The sequence below is a fragment of the Stegostoma tigrinum genome, chromosome 7 (genome assembly GCF_030684315.1).
Source record: "Stegostoma tigrinum isolate sSteTig4 chromosome 7, sSteTig4.hap1, whole genome shotgun sequence".
Taxonomy (NCBI): domain Eukaryota; kingdom Metazoa; phylum Chordata; class Chondrichthyes; order Orectolobiformes; family Stegostomatidae; genus Stegostoma; species Stegostoma tigrinum.
The window spans coordinates 7,372,303-7,392,337 of record NC_081360.1 but is presented as its reverse complement, the minus strand read 5'-3'; the positions used below and the strand labels follow the sequence as shown (position 1 = coordinate 7,392,337).

The 20,035-nt window shown below is 42.3% G+C and overlaps 1 protein-coding gene across 1 annotated transcript in view; it reads right to left on the bottom strand.

The window, feature by feature from the left end:
• Positions 1-13,985: 13,985 nt before the first annotated feature.
• The window catches only part of nop58 (NOP58 ribonucleoprotein homolog (yeast)), a 29,693-nt gene continuing 23,643 nt past the window's right edge, over positions 13,986-20,035 (bottom strand). The window contains exons 13-15 of the mRNA XM_048534776.2: positions 18,528-18,673; positions 16,141-16,256; positions 13,986-14,437 (exon numbers count right to left, since the gene is read on the bottom strand). Coding sequence (XP_048390733.2) covers positions 14,375-14,437; positions 16,141-16,256; positions 18,528-18,673 — 325 coding nt within the window. The 3' untranslated portion in view covers positions 13,986-14,374. The remainder of the gene's footprint in view (positions 14,438-16,140; positions 16,257-18,527; positions 18,674-20,035) is intronic.

Sequence of the window (20,035 nt, the reverse complement as noted above, 5' to 3'; positions counted from 1 at the left end):
AACAATGCCTGAGTCCCCACTCCTGGCCTACCACAACCAGGAGCTGCTGCTATCTCGCTGATAACCAAGAGTCCCTGCTCCAGACCAACCACAACTAGCAACCTTGTCTCCACTGCAGCAGACCCCTTGTCAATGCCTTAAGTCCCTGCGCTGGGCATACTACATGGCCACTGCTTCAGCCACTGCCTCGTCAACACCTGGAATTTCTGTTCCAGGCCTACCACAACCAGGAGATCCTGGCTTCCGCTGCCAAGCCAGGGCCACCACCTCACCAAGAATACCACTCCATCCACCCTCCTCCACAATTTCACCTTTTCCTCCACTGACTGGAAGAAGGGGAAGAGAAAGAAAAAAGGGAAAAAGAGTAAGGAAAGAGGGAAAGAAATGACTGGTCTGGTTTGCATGGACCCAGGAGCCTAAATGCCTGCTTACCTATCTTTATTTTATAACCCATATTCCCAAATAATAATATATTATAAAGCTTTGCTGCAGTCTCATGCTGAGAAAAAAAGAGGAATTTGCATTTTCTATCAATATTTCATTATTATTCACCTCCTTATTTACCATGAATCTATCTGCCTCAACATGAGAAAATATTCATAGGTTCTGCTTCAATGTCATTTTGAGGAAGAATTCTAATTCTTTGTCAGAGTTTTGTTTCATCAAGGTCTGTCTTCATTGGATGACCTTTAATTCTAGATTCTTCAGCTAGATGTTTCCCTTCCTCTCCATATGCAACCTGTCAAGACCCCTCAGGATTTTATATGTTTCATCAATCCATGTTCGACTCTTCAAAGCTCTAATGGATACATGTGCAAACTTTCTTCAAGAAAACAACTTGTTTAGTTAACTGTTTCTGAACTGCTTTCAAGACATTTATGTCCTTTCTTAGGTAAGGAGCTCAATACGCTACATAGTACTCCAGATGTGGTCTTACCAATGCCCTGTGCAATTGAAGCATTACCTCTCTACTTTAGCATTGAATAACCTTCACAATAAACAATTACATTCCATCAGTTTCTCTAATTACTTGCCGCACCTGCATATCAACCTTTGGTGATGCATGCACGAGAACACCCAGATCCTCCTCTATCTCAGAGATCTACAAACTCTCAGCATTTAGGTAATATGCTTCAAAACAATTCTTTCTTGCCAAAATGGACAATTTCATAGTTCCCCATGTTCAACTACATTTGCTATATCTTTTTCTACCTCACTTAACCAATCTAGATCCCTTTGTAGCCTTCTTACATCATTTTCACAACTTACTTCATCAAGTCAAACATAGACAAGGAAATTTCTGTTGATTGTCATTTACTGTCCTCCCTCAACTGATGACTGTGCACTCCTCCATGTTGAGCAATACTTGGATGAAGCATTGAATGTGACAAGGGTGCAGAATGTACCCTAATTAGGAGATTTTGAGTGGGAGCCATCAAGAGTGGCTCAGCAGTAGCACTATTGATTGAGCTGGTAAAGTCCGAAAAGATATTGCTGCTAGACCGGGTCTGTGACAGGTGATGAAGGAACCAACAAGAGACAAAAACATATTTAATGTCATCCCCACCAAGTTGCCTGTTGTAAATGCCGCTGTCCATGACAGCCTCAGTAGGAGCGACCACCGCACAGTCCTGATAGGGATCACACTGCCTTCACACTGTCAATACCTTACATTGTGTTATGTGACAATATTACTGTGACAGACTTCAGACAGATCAACAAATTAAGACTTTCTTAATGCGGACTTGACACTATCTGAGACCAGTATAATGGGCCATATAACTAGCCTGGGTAAATTTAAAAATTGTTGTGACCATTGGAAAAGTGGGAATAGTAAAGGAAACAGTGACCTCTCCAACCTTAGCTGAATAAAGACAATTCAATTTGGGCAAGGTGCTAAAGGTCAGTGCTCTTAGGAAGGACGGCAGTAGTTGGTGGTAAATAAGTGAAAAGAAAATCATAGCTCCAGTAGAGGATATGTACCACTGGCAGGGATACTATCATTCCACTCACGCCAAAGAATGGTTGGTTGCTGAGCAAGAGATTGGGCAAATGGAGAAAATAGAACAAAAACTCAAATTGTTGAAATTTCAATTAATTATGAGATAATGAATCCAGAAACCTGTTGAAATTAATTCTAATACTGAGCACTTTTAGATGGAGATTGTCCATTAAACCCAAACTTTCATCATTGAAATTCTTTGTATGCCAAATGCAATATTGAGCCTGTAGTGTTTACTGGTTGAGTTAGTCAGTTGTTGTTTCTGTGATGTTCACTGCAAGGCAGGAAACAAAGGACACATTGTAAAAGGCCTCTGCTACTGACTGTGGATGACATAGACATTGCCAACTCATCTGGAAAAACTCTGAACAGAAATGTTTTTGGGCACCAAAGTATGTTCTCAGCTTTTGTACCAACACTCAAGCCCGCAGGTATCAGGATGTTGGGTATTGCCAACTTATTTCCTCTTCCTCAGATGGCAGTGATTTTCTCTGAGGTACAATTCTATGAACATCAGCAGCCTTTATTTCAAATTTGAGGCCAGGCAGAAAGAGATGGCAGACTTCACTTCAGCAAGATTTGTGACCAGGAACCATAAACCCTATACCCTATCACACATTTTATGCTCCCTCCTCCCTGATTCAGAGGCTGAAGGACTGTCACAATATTACTAATTTTAAACTGGAAGAGATTAGGTTGTGGACTTGATGTGCCACATAAGTACAGAGGATAATAAGATGACAGCAGTAATTAGGTTGAAATGGCCCACAGATGAAGTGAATATTTTGTATGTATAAATAAGGGAAAAAGTCATTATGTCAACTTATGTTTATCAATTTAACCATTTTGTATAAATAGCCCTGGACTTGTGTTGCAGTTTCTATTTACACAGAGACCAACAGATAGTTAGAGGGTTTATGATGGTGAGCAGCTTGAAGGGGAACATAAAGGTGGGTGTTCAGACACAGCTACCGTTAATGAAGGAAGACATTGTGAATCTGTCAGGTGCCAGGGAGCTCTGGTAAATTTGTGCCACACATCTTGTCAATACTACACACTGCCACTACTGGAGTCTTCTTGGTACATTGCTCTGGCTCTCTTACATTCAACACAAGCATTGGTAGTGGAGAGATTGGATGTGGTACCATTCAAGTGGGTGCCCAGCAAATAAATACTGTGACAATGTTACATCCAATGCAATCCCTACTGCTGCAGCAACTTATTTTAAAGAATGCAAGTGACCAATCATGCTGCAGTCTGATTAGTTTTCATCCTACTTTCTGTTGAATGGTAGTAATTTTTTTTCTCCAGTGATTCACATTTGGCACTTATGCTTTTGTTCAGAATGCTCTTTTCTGATGAAGACAGATACACAATAACTGTATAAAGGTCTCTGCCATTTCCCTGTTTCCTATCAATTCCTCAGGCTCAACTTTTTCCTTTACTTGTGAGACAGAAGTAGCACGGGCTGGCCCTCATTTATTTCTAGTCCAAGTTGCCCTGGAGAAGACGGTGGTGAGCTACCTTCTTGAACCACCCCAAACTTATTCCATATCTTGATATTCTCAGCGGGATAATTTCTTGCAACTATACTGTCACACTTCATTAAGGTGTAAATCAAGCACCACTACTCCAAGTCATCAGAAATTTGAATACATCACCAAGTTTCCCAATTTTACCTTTCTAATTCTAATCAAAAGAATATGCATGCTAGGTTTTCCAGGAACAAGAAAGTAACTATTTTGTGTAATTAAATCATCTTCAACCAATGGTGAAAAGTCAGCTTGTAACTATTCCTTTCTTAAAATTCACATACAAATATAAGAGGCAAGTATTACACTGGGAGAGGGAAAAACCATAAACAAGAGTTTGAGTACCAATTCAGACCACAGTTGTCTCCATGCATTGTTTTCTATCAAATCCCATCTGATTCTTTTCTGATAAGACAAGATTGTTTGCAGAGATGCTATCTTTCATGCCCTGATGGACAATTTTCCCTTTCCAATGTCTTGAAAGGCATTTTCACAAGTTAGGATTGACCATAAGACATTGGCCTAATTTCAGGTCCTTTCAGCCCATCGAGTCAGCTCCACCATTCACATCAAGGCTGATAAGTTCCTCAACCCCATTCTCCCGCTTTCTCCCCATAACCCTTGAAAATCAAGAACCTATATATCTCAGTCTTAAATGTACTCAAATGACCTGGCCCTCACAGCTTTGTGGCAGTGAATTCCATCGATCCACCACTCTGGCTGAAAAGGTTTCTCCTTAATAAACCTTAAGGTTTGTAGGTTATGTGGAACAGTCACTCTTTTGCACCTACACCAGCCCTAAACACCACCTCTTCCTCCATTACATTGATGACTCCCAAGAGGACCTCGAACAGATCATACACTTCACCAACACCTTCCACACCAATCTTAAAGTTCACCTGGGCCACCTCCAACACATCCCTCACCTTCCTGGACCCCTGTCTCTATCTCAGGCAACCACCTAGAAACCAATGTCCATTTCAAGCCCACCGACTCCCACAGCTACCTGGAATACATCTCCTCCCAGCCACCTTCCTGTAAAAATTCCATCCCCTATTTCCAATTCCTTCACCTCCACCGCATCTGCCCCCAGGATGAGGCACTCCACTCCCGTACATCCCAGCTGTCCTCGTTCTTCAAGGACTGCAACTTCCTCCCCAAACTGCACCCCCTGCCCCCGCAGTGGTTGAGAACGTCCTCGACTGTGTCCCCCACATTTCCTGCAACTCTTCACTCACACCCCACCCCCGCAATAACCTCCAAAAGAGAATTCCCCCAGTCCTCTCATACCACCCCACCAATCTCCGGATACAACGCATCATCCTCCAACACTTGTGCCATCTACAAACCGACCCCACCAAAGACATTTTTCCAACCCTACCCTTGTCTGCCTTCCAGAGGGACCACTCTCTCCGCGACTCCTTGTCCGCTCCACAATCCCCTCCAACCCCAACACACCCGGCACCTTCCCCTGCAACTGCAGAAAGTGCTACATCTGCCCCCACACCACCTCCCTCACCCCAATCCCAGGCCCCAAGATGACTTTCCACATCACGCAGATGTTCATCCGCACATCCGCCAATGTGGTATACTGCATCTGCTGTACCCAGTGTGGCTTCCTCTACATTGGGGAAGCCATGTGGAGGCTTGGGGACCGCTTTGCAGAACACCTCCCCTTGGTCACAATAAACAACTGCACCTCCCAGTTGCGAACCATTTCAACTCCCCCTCCCATTCCTTAGACGACATGTCCAACCTGGGCCTCCTGCAGTGCCATAATGCTGCCACCCATAGGTTGCAGGAACAGCAACTCATATTCTGCTTGGGAACCCTGCATCCCAATGGTATCAATGTGGATTTCACCAGCTTCAAAATCCCCCCTCACCCCACTGCATCCCAAAACCAGCCCAGCTCAACCCCACCTCCCTAACCTGTTCTTCCTCTCACCTATCCCCTTCTCCCACCTCAAGCCATACCTCCATTTCCTACCTACCAACCTCATCCCACCCCCTTGACTTGTCCATTGTCCCCGGACTGACCTATCCCCCGCCTACCTACCTACCCACCCATACTCTCCTCTCCACCATCCATCTTTAGTCCACCTCCCCCTCCCTCCTTATTTGAGAATCCTCTCCCCATCCCCCTTTTCTGATGAAGGGTCTAGGCCCAAAACGTCAGCTTTTGTACTCTGAAGATCCTGCTTGGCCTGCTGTGTTCATCCAGCTCCACAATTTGTTATCTCGGATTCTCCGGCATCTGCAGTTCCCATCATCTCTGATCATAAAGTTTCTCCTTATCTCCATTCTAAAAAGGTCTTCTCCTTACTACAAGGCCATGCTTTCAGGTCCTAGTCTCTCCTATCAACAGAAGCATCTTCCCAACATTCACTCTGTCCAGGCCATTCAGTATTCTGCAAGTTTCCATTTGATCTCCCCTCATCCTTCAAAACTCCAATGAGTATCGTCCCAGAGTCCTCAAACATTCCTCATGTTAAGCTTTCCCTTCCTGGGAGGATTCTTGAGAGTCTCCTCTGAACCTGCTCCAGGGTCAGTACATCCTTCCCATGAAACGGGGCTCAAAACTGCATGCAATAATCCAAATGTGGCCTGACCACAGCCTGATAAAGCATCCCGAGAACATCCCTGCTTTTACATCCAAGTCCTCTCAATAACTGCCAACATTGCATTTGCCTTCCCAGCCAGACTCAACCTGCAAGTTTACCTTGAGAATCCTGGACTGGAACTCCCAAGTGTCTTTGCACTTCAGACTTGTGAATTTTCTCCCCATTTAGAAAATAGTCTATGCTTTTATTTTTCTTACCAACGTGCATGAACTCACTTTCCGTCATTGCGCAAAGTGGTGGCAGTTGGAGTACACTCTCCTACCTTGTCCAAGTCCTTCTGCAGTGTTCCCACCACCTTAATACTACCCATCCCTCTACCTATGTATTGTCTGCAAACTTAGCCAAAACGTCCATAGTTCCTTCATCTAGATCATTAATGTATAAAGTGAAAAGTTGTCCCAACACTGTCCTTAGCTTGTCACCAGCTGCCATCCTGAGAAAGACCCTTTTATCCCCACTCTGCTTTCTTCCAAACAACCAATCGTCTATTCATGCTAGCAGCTTGCCTCTAATACCATGGGCCCTTACCTTACTCAGCAGCTTCCTGTGCGGCACTTTGTCTAAGGCTTGCTGAAGTCCAGGTAGATAACATCCATTGGCTCTCCTTGATCTACCCTGTTCATTACTTCTTCAAACAATTCTAACAGATTTGTCAGGCAAGACCCCCCTTGATGAAACCACGCTGACTTTGCCCTATTTTAACCATACACCTCCAAAATACTCAAATCCTGATTCACAAATTTTCACAATGGACCCCAAAATCTTACCTACGACTGAGGTTAGGCTAATCCCCCTGTAATTTTCCATCTTTTGCCTTACTCCCTTTTTAAAATGGGGCATCGCATTAGCAATTTTCCAGTCCTCTGGGACCCTCTCCAACTCTAGCAATTCCTGAAAGACCACCACTAACGCTTCCACTACCTCTTCGGCTATCTCCTTTAAGTCTGTGTTGTAGTCCAGGTGATTTATCCATCTTAAGGCCAATCACTTTTACCAGCACCTTTCCTTTGGCAATGGCCACCATATTCAACTCTGCCCCCTGACTGTCTCGAATTCTTGGAATATTACTTCCACTGAAGACTGACGAGTAGTAGTTATTCAGTTCCTCAGCCATTTCCTTGCTCCCCACTATCTCTCCAGCATCATTTTCCAGTGGTCCAATATCCACTTTTGCTCTTTATAGATCTAAAGCAGCTTAGTCTTCCTTTAGATCACTGGCTAGCTTACCCTCATGTTTAATCTTGTCTCCCTATTTCTTTCTTGCTTCCCAAATCCTCTGGCTTCCAACTGCCCTTTGCCACATTACATGCTTTCTCTTTTGCTTTTGTGCTATCCATGACTTCCTTAGTCAGCCATGGTTGCCTTATCCTCCCTGTAACCTTGCCTCTTTCCCCAGCATCAATTTTTGCTCTGTCATCTGAATTACTCCTAGAAAGTCCTGCCATTGCTGTTCCACTGTTTCCTGCTAGGCTCCTCTTCCAGTCAATTCTGCTCAGCTCCTCCCTCATACTGCTGGAGTTGCCTTTATTCCTCTGATTCTATCTTTTCCCTCTCAAATTGCAGAGTAAATTCTATAGTATTACCAACATAACAAGTGTGATGGAATGCTCTTCACTTGCCTGGGTGGGTGCTGTGTCAACACAGACACCACACAGTAAAAGCAACTCTCTTGATTGGCACCACATCCACAAGCATTCATCACCTCCACCATCGACACTCAGTACAAACTGTGGCAATTCGTCAATAATCCTTAGACAGTACCTTCAAAACCCAATACCACTTACAAAGAGAAAGCAAAATTTAGCAGATATGTGGGAACATTACCACCTGCAAGCTCCCCTCCAAGCCAGTCACTATCCTGATTTGGAAATATATCACTGTCACTGGATCAAAATCCAGGAATACCCTCTAAGAGCATTGAGTTTATTTACAGTAGATAGACTACAGCGGTTCAAGGCAGCTCGCCAACACCTTCCAAAGGCATTTAGGACAGGCAAGTGTCAGCCAAATTCCACAGGTTGAACAAAAATCTTCGATAATTTCAGTAGCAGTATCTTGTCCTTTTGTATTTTAAATCCACATTTCAAGTGATTTTTACAATATTTCTCATCCTTTAACAGAGCTACTTGACCTCTTTTTCCTTTCTCCCCCCACCTCATTGTTTCAAAAAAAATTAAATATGCTTGAATACTTAGCCCTAGATTTGGTCACATTCTGGCAATGTCTCTTGAATGGCTATTATTTTTATTCTTTATATTTACGCTTTCAATTCATCTATCTTGGTTCAAACATTTCATGCATTTTGGATTAACAGTTTGTCATTTTACCACTGTACCTCCCCCCCCCCCCCCCCCCCCCCACTTAGTGAGCCTATTTGCTGGTGCACTCATTTTTATGCTGTTCCTTCCTGTGGCACTGTTAATCCTTATGTATGTATTAAACTAGCAGAATGACAATCAGTTCTTACTAAATCTCCTCTCAGATGAATTCTTTATAACTGCTTACTTTAAAGCCCTCTCTACAGCTCCAATAATTAAATTCACAAGGACACCAATGCCAGCGTGGTTCCATCCTAATCAAAAGGCTCTATGGTTCACCAGTACAAGTGCCCAGGGCCCCATGCACAAACTAATTTCTTCCACCACAATTTCTGAACCAGATACAGTTTTCCAATCTTATTTCCTCCATGCCAATTTGGCCATGCCTCAGATAATGAGACTACCACCTTTGCGGCTCTGTTTTTCAATTTAGCCCTGAGCTGCTCATAATCCCTCATCAGAAATTCTTGACTAGTCCCATGTTATTGGAATCCACTGAGATCCCGAAAAATGGATCCCTCCTCTGCCAGTTCTTTTCGTCCTCAGGAGACCTTTAACCCCAGCACGAGGGCAGCAAAACAACTTGTGGGATTCATGCTCTCAGCTGCAGAGGACTGGATCGGCACCCCTATTCCTCCCAACTGAATAAGACTATCCCAGGTTACAATTACCACCACCTTACTCCTTCCAACTCAAAATACCCATATTTGATTCTGTACTGTGGTGGTATAGTTAGCTTGTTCAAACTCACTATTATCTCTGCTCTTCTCTACCCAAGGAGTCACTGCCTTTTGGATTTAAGAATATCCAGGGCAGCACAGTGGTTAGCACTGCAGCCTCACAGCACCAAGGACCTCGGTTCGATTCCAGCCTCAGGTAGCTGTCTGTGAGGAGTTTGCATTGCCCCTGTGTGGGTTTCCTTGGGTGCTCCGGTTTCCTCCCATAGACCAAACACATGCAGGCTAGGTGGATTAGCCATGCTAAATTTGCCCCTAGTGTTCAGGGGTGTGTGGGAGTTATGGGGGGGGGTCCAAGGGGCAGTGTGGACTTGTTGGGCCAAAAGGGCCTGTTCCCACACTGTAGGGAATCTAATCTAAAATCAGAATCACCTTCCTCTCTGATGCTTTGGAGCATATTAAACAAACAATCTCATACCTCAAGTGGCAGACATGGCTATTGTGGATACTATTAGCTACAACATATCACCTACCCTAATATTTTTATTGTATTTTGGGGTTTCGTGCTTTGAAACACCAAAAGCAGGATCTCTCAGATTCAACTTCCAAAATTCTACACTTATGCATTGACATAATGAAGTTATTCAATGTATTTAATAGTACCAGTAAACACTATTACCTTCATTATTATTCTGAAGAGTCACAGGGTCCAAAATGTTAACTCTGCTTTCATTCCACAGATACTTCCAGACGTGAGTTTTCCCAGCGATTTGTTTTTACCACCACTATCCTCAAGTAAATCCTGTCCTTGTAAGAAGGCAGGCTAACAAACTGGTGATAGAATAGAATGCAGAACTGCCCCAGAAATCCTCAACATTGACTTTAAACCACATGGAAGTCAAGAGTCATCAGGTTAAATGTGGGCAAGTGAACCTTCTGCTTATTCGAAACTATCTCCCAATTCCAAGTGAATTAATCTATATTCAAGCATGTTGGACACCAATTAAAAGAATCAGAGGGAGGCAAGGGTACAGAATGTACCGAGTAGGCAACTGAAATACCACAAGTGACTTCTCAGGTATGCAGTCCACAACGCAGCAAGGCTTGAACAGATAAGCAGCAAGTAATACTTGTGTCATGTAAATACTCAATGATATTTCCAACAATACAGAATCTAACCATTGTCCCTTGACATTCAATGGCATTACTATAAACTGAATGTCCACTTACATCTTGGTGATAACCACTGACAAGAAACTATAATGGCCCTGCCACATAAATACTGTGGTGATCAGAGCAAATCAAAGGTTAGGAATTCTCAGGTGGAAAATTCACTTGGTAATTCCCCACTATCTACAAGTGGTAAAATAGAAGTGTGACAGTATACTCCTCACTCACCTAATGAGAGCAACTCCAATCAAGACACTTGAGGCCATCTATGACAAACAGCGTCCATTTTTGGCACATTTACCACCTTGAACATTCACTCCCTCTGTTGATGCCATATGGTACACATTGCAAGTACTATTGACAAAATGCAACACAGCAATTCATCAGCTGGTAATATCACAAATCTGAGACATGCATCCCAACAACCCTGTGAGATGTACTTAAACCACAGCTACTGCAGCAGTTGTAGAAGGCAAGTCATCACCTCAAGGGCAATGTGAGATGGCTATTATATGCTGGCTGAGACAGTAACACCAACATCCTCTGAAAGAAAATAAATTCAAAGATTACCCTCCCTTAGGAATGAATCCATGCTGTCTAGTTCTTCATTGTCAGATCAATTGCTTTTCGTAAGTGCTCATCTCTTATTAACCAATGCTCCAAGTAAGAATTAATTGTACTGGACAACTGTCTAAGAACTTTCTCACCAATGGTTGGTCACATTCCCATGTTTTGAACAAGGATAGATTACTGCAATTGACTGCAGCAACATTTGGTTTTTCTGCAATATAGTGCAAAGTCCAATTCCACCACCTGTTGGTAAGGTTGTGATGACGCAAATAAAGCTCATCGCAGACTAAGTGATAAGTAGAAGTAGGCTATTAAGCTGACTCCACCATTAATTAAGATCATGGCTGATTTGATAACAGAACTTTTCTCCCCGGAACCCTTGGCTCCCTTTCAAATTTGAGTATAGTTAATCACGAACAATTTTGAGACAAAATGGCTTATAATTGGTGTCTGATGGGCGACCCCTTATTTGGAGATTACACTCTTTGGCCCCAACTCTCCAACAAGGGCACCAACATTTGTATCTACTCTGGAAAGCCTCCTCAAAATATTACGTTTCGATAAAGTTTCTCAATCTTCTAACTCCAATACAGGCCAAGCCTATTCAACCACTCCAGTCACTACAAGACAGTCAGTCCCTCCAAATCTGGTATCAGCCAGTAACCGTTCTCTAGACGGTATCCAATGCTAGTATCCTGCCTTAAATAAGGGGACTGAAACCGTTCACAAGTGTTCCAGGTATGGTCTAACCGATGCCTTTAGCAAGACTTATAATCACATTCTCTTTGAAATGAAGATCAATATCCACTCGCCTTCATTACCTGAATTGTGTGATGGATCTCCAAATTCCTTATGTTGCAGCTTTCTCAAATTAAATATAAAGTCCTATTACTTCTGCCAAATTGCATAACCTCTCATTTTATTCTGCCAAGTTTTTGCCCCCTCATTTAAGCTATCCAAAACTATCTACAGTCCGTCATGCTTACTCCTCACCTTCCATCCAAGTTTGTGTACCTGTAAATTAAGTGACGGCACATTTGCTTCCTTCATGGCAATTAATTACATGTTATAAATAACTGTACCACCAGCGTTAATCCCTGTGGCACTCCATTAGTTACAAGTTGCCATCTCAAAAATGCCCACCTTATACCAACTATCAAATCAACGATTCTCTATCCATGCTAATATGGGCTGTTGTTAAATAACCTTGTGTGCAAATACTTCATCAAATGCCTTTTAGAAATCCAAATACATTGCAAATTCACTAGGCACGATTTCTCCTTCATTAAGCTATGCTAACTCTGCATCATATTATTTTGAAATACACCCTTTAATACACCCTTTATAATTCTTTAGCACTTCCAACGACAGATGTTAAGCTAAATGGCCTATAGATTTTTAAAAAATTAAAATAACATTCCAATACTACAGTTGGTGGCATTTAAAGCTATGCATTCGAGCCATTAGCCTGGTGACACAACCACTGTATCTATCTCTTTGCTGAGGAAGATGAATCCAATTGGTGCATTTAGGTTAACAATGATCATGTGTCAGTTTGGAAGAGTTATGAAAAGTGAGAGTGCAGAATATAATTTGAAAAGCAAGCAAAAGAGAGAAATCCAAAAAAGGTCAAGAGAATAAATGAGTACAAGATTAAGTGAAATAATATAGGTGCTGTTCACGCAATAATTACTGTGCACATTTTCATGAAACAGAATGCTTTCACCACCACCTTCCCTTGCCTCCAAACCCCTGCCAGTCTTGCCTGCCCTCTTAGTCCTCCCTCTCACCATTCCCTTCACTTTCCCTCCTCACCTCAGTTAACAGAGATAACATTAACAGTGCCTGGGTAGCATTATCACTCAATTTTTGTTGCCAGCACTGCACACCTGCAATTAGTTCACCCAATGTTGCTTGTGGACTGATAGCCCCTCAGCAGCAAGTTGTCTTTTTTTGTATTGCTGGTCTCAACATGATTGGCTTTTTCTATGCCTTAATTTATAGCCATGTTGACTTTTTTAAAAAAAACTGACTCTTTCTGAACTGTGCTCCATGTGCCTCAGCAAGAAATTCAGGTTATTTTTGCCAAATAGCTTCTCTTGACCTCCTGAGGTGGGACATACATTGCATATTTGTGAAGGATCAGATTTTCCTTTTACCCGGTTATGAGTCTCAAATTCATGTTCCTCAAATTTGAACTCCAGCTGAACACAGTCAGAGAAACCAGAGATATTTCCAACCAGATATGGTCATTCAGGACAGTGCCTTTGCTCAAACAGGAATCCCATGCTATAAAACTTTCTTGCCTGACATCCCAAAATGAAGCTGGGGGTCCAGCTTGCCCAACGTTTATAAAGAAGATACCAGTATGATTACAAATGATCATAATCAATTGTTGTGCAAAACTCTTACTGTATCAACTGATGTTGACACTAGCCAAATACATTACTGTCCCCACAGTGCCAGAGTGATACTTTTATTCATCTTGGTGTTGTGCCAGTTCAAAAGGATACTATGATAATTTTGTGTGCTGTGAATAGTTTAAGGAACTAAAAACACAATTGAAAGACATGTTGTCTTGCGTGCAGTTGCCTGTGTTAATTATTCTTAAACGTTGTATTGTCAATCGCCTCTGGTCCTCTGAAAGTGACAGGTGTGTATTTCCCTGATGTCCAGCAGCTTTGCGCATTTTGCCTATTAGAATACTTTCAAGTCTAAGAAAACAAAACACTGATTTTGCTCAAGTGCCATTTCCTTGCATGCACCCCTGGACAATGACTGGTATTAATGTCTGCCAAAATCTTTTCCCATTCATTTCCAGGCAGCTGTGATCAGGTAAAATAATGACTCCGGCTATGAATAGCCAATTCAGCATTAAAACATGACTGTTGTATGAACAGAGCCAGTGTTCTAGGTTTCTCCATGAACAAGTAAACTGACGCATGTTGAGCAGCCTAAAGGAAATAAATTCTGATAAACTCAGGACTATCTGGGAGTTGCTGTCTACACGTCTCTTAGGTGAAGGTGGAAATGTGCGTAGGCCAGTCCAGAAAAGAACAGGAAGGCTTCCTTCCTTGAAAAGCATGCATGAACTGAGTTCTTAGACATTTTTACTGAAAACAGGATTTAAAAATCCAATAATTTTCAAAAACCTGTCTCAATGTGTTCTATCTGCACAAAAGGAAAATATTTGATAAAACATCCATTATTCTAATTACTGTTACAGGAAGTAGAAATGTTTTGGGCTACAGTTTATAGTTGACCAGCGTGGAGGGTGAGGGAATGTGAAACTGCATTAGCATCAAAAATTATAGTCCATTTCTCACACCAAAGGAGTCTTCAATTGAATGGTTCTGATAACTGCCATCAAACATATATCCTGCATAACAAAAATATTTTTCTCCTTTTGAAAAAAAAAGCACCATCAGGGCTGAGTGGAGCTTTGAACAGCAGAATTACAGTCTACCATTCCTGGATACAGATCACTCATGCTTCATTTTCTTTTTCTTCTTCTTCTTCTTCTTCTCCTCCTCCTCCTCTGGGATCTGAAATTTTAAAGTCAAAACACTAATTACTACACCCAAAAGATTACAAAAACAAATGTTCAGCAGGCCTGATATCATTTCTGGATCAAGAACATAAAATTAATGATTTGTCCAAGACCTCTGCAGAACCACAGGATCCCTACAGTGTGGAAACCAGCCCAAGTCCACACCGAGCCCCTCAGCATCCCACCCAGACCAATCCCCCTATGATCCACACACCCCTGAACACTATGGACAATTTAGCATGGCCAATCCACCTAGCCTGGACACCTTTGGGCTGTGGGAGGAAACTGAAGCACCCAGAGAAAACCCACGCAGACACAGAGAATGTGCAAACTCCATACAGACAGATAGACACTTGAGGCTGGAATCAAAGCTGGGTCCCTGGTGCCAAGAGGCAGCAGTGCTAACCACTGACATCTGCAGTCTAGCAAACCTTAATCGCAATTCCCCAATGCAAACACATCACTTTCCTTCAGGAAGGAGATCAAATCCGCACAGAGTGCTAGCTGTGACCTCCAGAAAAAAGCAACTTACATAATTGGGTTAATACTTGTATCCCAAGATACTGTGGGAGACAAGGGAGGATATAGTTGGGGCCTTAACAGATATCTTTGCACTCTCTTCAGCCTCAAGTGAAGCTCCAGAGGAGAAGCTCCAGAGGACTGGGGAAATGGCCAATTTTGCTCCTTTGTTTAAGAAAAGCAGATAAACCAGGTATTTACAGGCCAGTGAGACTGACGTCAGTAATGGGGAAGCTTTTGGAGAAGATATGGAGACAGGATTTATTCATTCTGGAAGAGAATCAGTGAAAGATTGCATAGCTTTGTGCAGGGAAGGTCATGTCTCATCAACTTGACTGAGTATTTTTGAGATGTGGAGGGCGGCCGGTGTTGGACTGGGGTGTACAAAGTCAGAAGTCACAAGCTTTTGAGTGCTGCTCCTTGTTCAGGTGAAGTGTCAGACTTCACCTGAAGGAGCAGTGCTATGGAAGCTTGTGATTTCAAATAAATCCGTTGGACTATAACCTAGTGTCATATGATATTTTTTTGGAGGAAGCGACAACAATGATTGAGGGAAGGGCAGTGGATATTGCCTACATGGACTTCATTAAGGCATTTGATAAGGTTTGTCCTGGCAGGCTTGACGAGCACAGAACTGGTTTGGACATAGAAGGAAGTCATGATGGAAGGGTGCTTTTCAGAATGGAGATCAGGAACTAATGGTGTTCTGCAGGTAGCAAAATCACTTGCTTAAAAGTGATTTAAGCAATAGACAAGGTGACAGTGGGAATGTTTAGGGGAGAAGTGTGGGGAAAGTTCTTCATAGGTCAGTGGGTGTCTGGAAAGCACTGCCAGTGGAAGTGGTCAAAGCAGGCATGTGAGCAACTTTCAGGGTGTAACTTGACAGATACATGAACAGGAGATGAACAGAGTGACAGAAATAAGTAGTGGATCTAAATAAGGACTAGGCATCGGCACAGGCTTGATGAGCTTGATGGGCTGAACGGCCTGTTCCTGTGCTGTATTGTTCTTTGTATTTCCTCATTTGCATTTAAAACACCCTTGCAACAAAAAACTTATTAGCCCTTGCTACATTTAACCCGGAATCAATCCCCAACCCAAAATCAGTTTATTACCAACATCAAGAGCAGCCAAGGTCTAACTACTACCTCCATGATACTTCAATCCCCATGCTCTTACCTCTTCTGTAACAAATGAAGTTGATGGCTCCCCCTCTTCCTGCTTTACATGTATTTCCTGCTTCTTTTCTTTCTTCTTTTTCTTTTTTGTTGGTGGCTCAGCCTCTTCACCAGGTTCTTTGAAGTAATAAAGTATTTCATTATGATTTCATCCAGTGCAGTATTGTTCCAGTGATTTCTGAAATCAGACCACTAAGGAGCATGGAGTAACTTACTGTGTCCTTGACTAACTTAAAATAAAAAACGACAACCCTACAAACAAACAACTTGAAGCCCCTAAACCTTGGGGCAAGTCATCTTAGAAAAAGATCTGTAAATATACACTTCAAATCAAAAATCAGGATAGCTGATAAGGGCAGTGAGTAACTGACACAGGACGAGGAAATGGACAATACAGAAATAAAATAGTGACGATGCTGGAATTCTGAATTACAAAAAAAAGAGAAAATGGTGAAAATCCTCAGCAGGTTTAGCCACATGGGTACAGAGAGAAAACAGGTAGCTCTGTTCATATTTCAGTTTGATTTTTCGTCAGCACTGGACAAAGTTACGACGTAATAGTTTTAAAGCAAGTATAAAGGAAAGTGAATGATAAGATCAAGAAGAGGGTATCAGAAATTATGGGATAATCAGATAGAGAGAAAGTGCCTTGAGGAAATGCATTCTTTGGAAAAGCAAATTTATTACCAACAACCATGCAAAAATCAAAACATACAAAATGGGAGTAAAGGTCACAAGCTGAAAATGTTAGAACTTAAACATCCAGCCCAGAAGGCCATAGAGTACTGATTCAAAAGATACAATGCTATTCCTTGAGCCAATATTAAGCTTCATTGATGACAAAGTGGCAGTGGAGAATTGAAATGAAGAGGCAATGGAAAGCACAGGGTCACGCTTGCAAGCTAAATTACATTTAACCTACCAGATATAACAAAAGCAGGATCATAAGCAAAAATATAAAATTCAGTGGTACATGTAAATTGCTGTTTCACCTCAAACATGTGACTGGGTTTTCAACAGCAAGCAGGTAAGACAATTGTAGCTTATGTTTGCATAGGAAGGTGCCATAAGGGTGGACACTGTTAGAATGAGACCAGGAGTTGAACAGTGTCAGAAGATACAGTTCTTTCAGAAGACGTCTTAGGTGGTGGCAGCGAGAGCTAGTGGAAGCAGTGGAGGATGTACTGAACAACAAGACAGCCTGGTAGAAGAGGGCATGGGAACACTGCTGTGGGCTTTGAGGGGGGCAAAGAGAAGTGGAACAGACACAGTCAGGACCTTATTAAGGATCTTGCAGAGATTGGGTGATGCCCCTTTGAACAAGGGACCAGTGCTAGTGTGGAAGGATGCATATGTTGATGTACAATCCTCTCAGGGAGGATGACTGCATTAAGTGCAAAGAAGGTAGTCATACATTGAAAGGGGATTTTGACAGATACCCAATTCACAAATTAAATGAAAGGAGTCAAGGGAGTGGAAAGTTCAATTTGGATGATGAGAAGGAAAGGGAAGGGTGAAGTTGGGAAGGTAAGTCGTTCAAACTTTCCCAGTTCAGAAAACAGCATTACAAGTACAGAGGGAAATAAATGCTCCACATATCCCAAACATTTAACACAGAATCCTTGTTGAATTTTGCCTCCAAAGTCCCCCCCCCCTCCCAAAGCACAACACAAGAACACGTTCAGCCAACTTGAGGGAAAAGGAACAGTCCTGAGAAAGGGTCACTGGGTCTGAAGCGTTAACTATAATTTCCCACGCAACCCCCCCACCCTTCACAAATGCAACCAGACCTGATGAGCTTTTCCAGCACCTTCTGCTTTTGTTCCTGATTTATAGGATCTGCAGTTCTTTTGGTTTTCAGGAGGGAAATGATGACAGATGGTAAGTGGAAAAACTACCAGTTGTGCAAGACAGCACTCCTTCTGAACTCAAGGAGACGTGAGGGAATTAAATAGCTAAAATAATTAGTAAACCTGTTTAATCTATTCTGCCAGTTGTAGATGTTTCTTAAAAAGAGATCAGAAGGTAAAATGCTTTGCCTTCCCATAGCCAAGAAGTCATGCAGTCAGATAGCCTGAATGCACACTTATCTTGAACAAGTACGAGTCTACCGACACCTCATCTACTCTACTTCGTACCAGGTGGGAAGAATGATAGTAAAAGCCTTGCAAAAAAGCAATAAAAAGATGTACACAGCTATAAATAACAGTCCATGTTGAAGTTAAGGATTTCAAACTTGAAATATTATTACCGCAGTCAATCTCCATCCCAACTTGAAGTGTTGTGCAAACAGAAAGCATTACATGAACCAGTACAGGATCCAAACACAAAATTCACTGAAGTGGTTTAAAAAAAGCCAGAAGCACTTGTACAAATACAAGGACTAACCTGTCACAGCAGGCTCTAAAAGCCGGGCCTTTTTTTTGGATTTCACTTCTTTCTTTTCTCCATCATCCTCCACTTCTTCAAATTTCCTTTTCTTTGAGACTGCAGGTAGAGTGGAGTCCCCAGACGGGTCATATGTTTTAACCTCACTGATCAGAAAAAACAAATTAGAACAGTACAGAACGTGTCCATCTTTTCCATCCAACTAATTATTTCTGGAATACATGCTTAGTACACTCAACCTGCTGCACCTGATAAATGTCCAAGCCATGCATGAATAGAAGTTGTTGCCATTCAGTACCAACACACGTTTCAGAAGTGACAGACATATGCTCAAGAGTCCCAAATACAAGTTTTATCCTGACTGTGATCAACTAATAAAGGAGGTAGGAGAATCTTGGAGACGTAGGAAATTCTAATAGGACTGGACAGAGTAGATGCAGGGCAAACGTTCTCAATGGTGACAGTGTGCCCAGAATGTGCGCACATGTGCATGGGCACTGTATGGGGATTCAGGACAGAGACAAGGAGACATTGTTTCACCCAGAGTGTTGAGCCTGTAGAATTCAGTACCATAGTAGTAGTTGATGCCAAACATGGAATATATTCAAGAGGTGACTAGATATAGCACTTGGGGTCAAATGGGATCAAACAGGATTAGGCTATTGAGATGGACAATCAGTCTTGATCGTGAAGAATGGCGGAGCAATCTTGGAGGGCTGAACAGCCTCCTCATGCTCCGATCTTCTATGTTTCAAATGGAGCAGAAATGGATGTTGCTTTGGGCCACAATAAGAAGGTGCATATTACTGTTTAGGCTATTGTGGAAACTATCAAACACTTCTCTTTCATACTAACAACATTGACTTCTTTCTGGAGATTGTGAAAAAAGTTAAATTGCTTCCAAATCTTTTCTAAGTGAAACAGCGGAGAAATCCTTTGAGAAGATGACTAAGAGACCAAATGAGGGCAGAGTAGCAGATGCAGCCGACAAGGACTTTAGCAAGACCTAAGGTTCTGTATGGTAGACTGGTGAGTGAGCTTATATTACATGGGACTCTGGGAGAACTAGCCAAATGCAAAATTACCCTGATGGTAGGAGACAGAGCGCAATGGAGGATGGCTCTGTTTGGACAGAAAGCCTGTGACCAAAGTGCTCCACAGAGATCGATCGGTGCTGGATCCACAGTTGTTTGTCTGTCATGTATATAAGCGATTTCGATGAGAATTTAGGAGGCATAATTTTGTGTTTGTGGATGACACCGAAATTCATAGTTATAGAGGACAGTGAAGGTTGTCTAAGTTTTGATCAGCTAGGCCAATGGGCTAAGCAGTGGCAGATGGTCCTTAATTTAGGAAAAATTTTGTGGTGTTGCATTTTGTCTTGCACAGTTAATAATAGGGGCCTGGGGATTGTTGTCGAACAGAAACACCTGGGGATTCAGGTACACAGTGCCTCCAACGTGGAGTCGTAGGTAAATGGGATGGTGGAGGTAGCATTTCGCACGCAT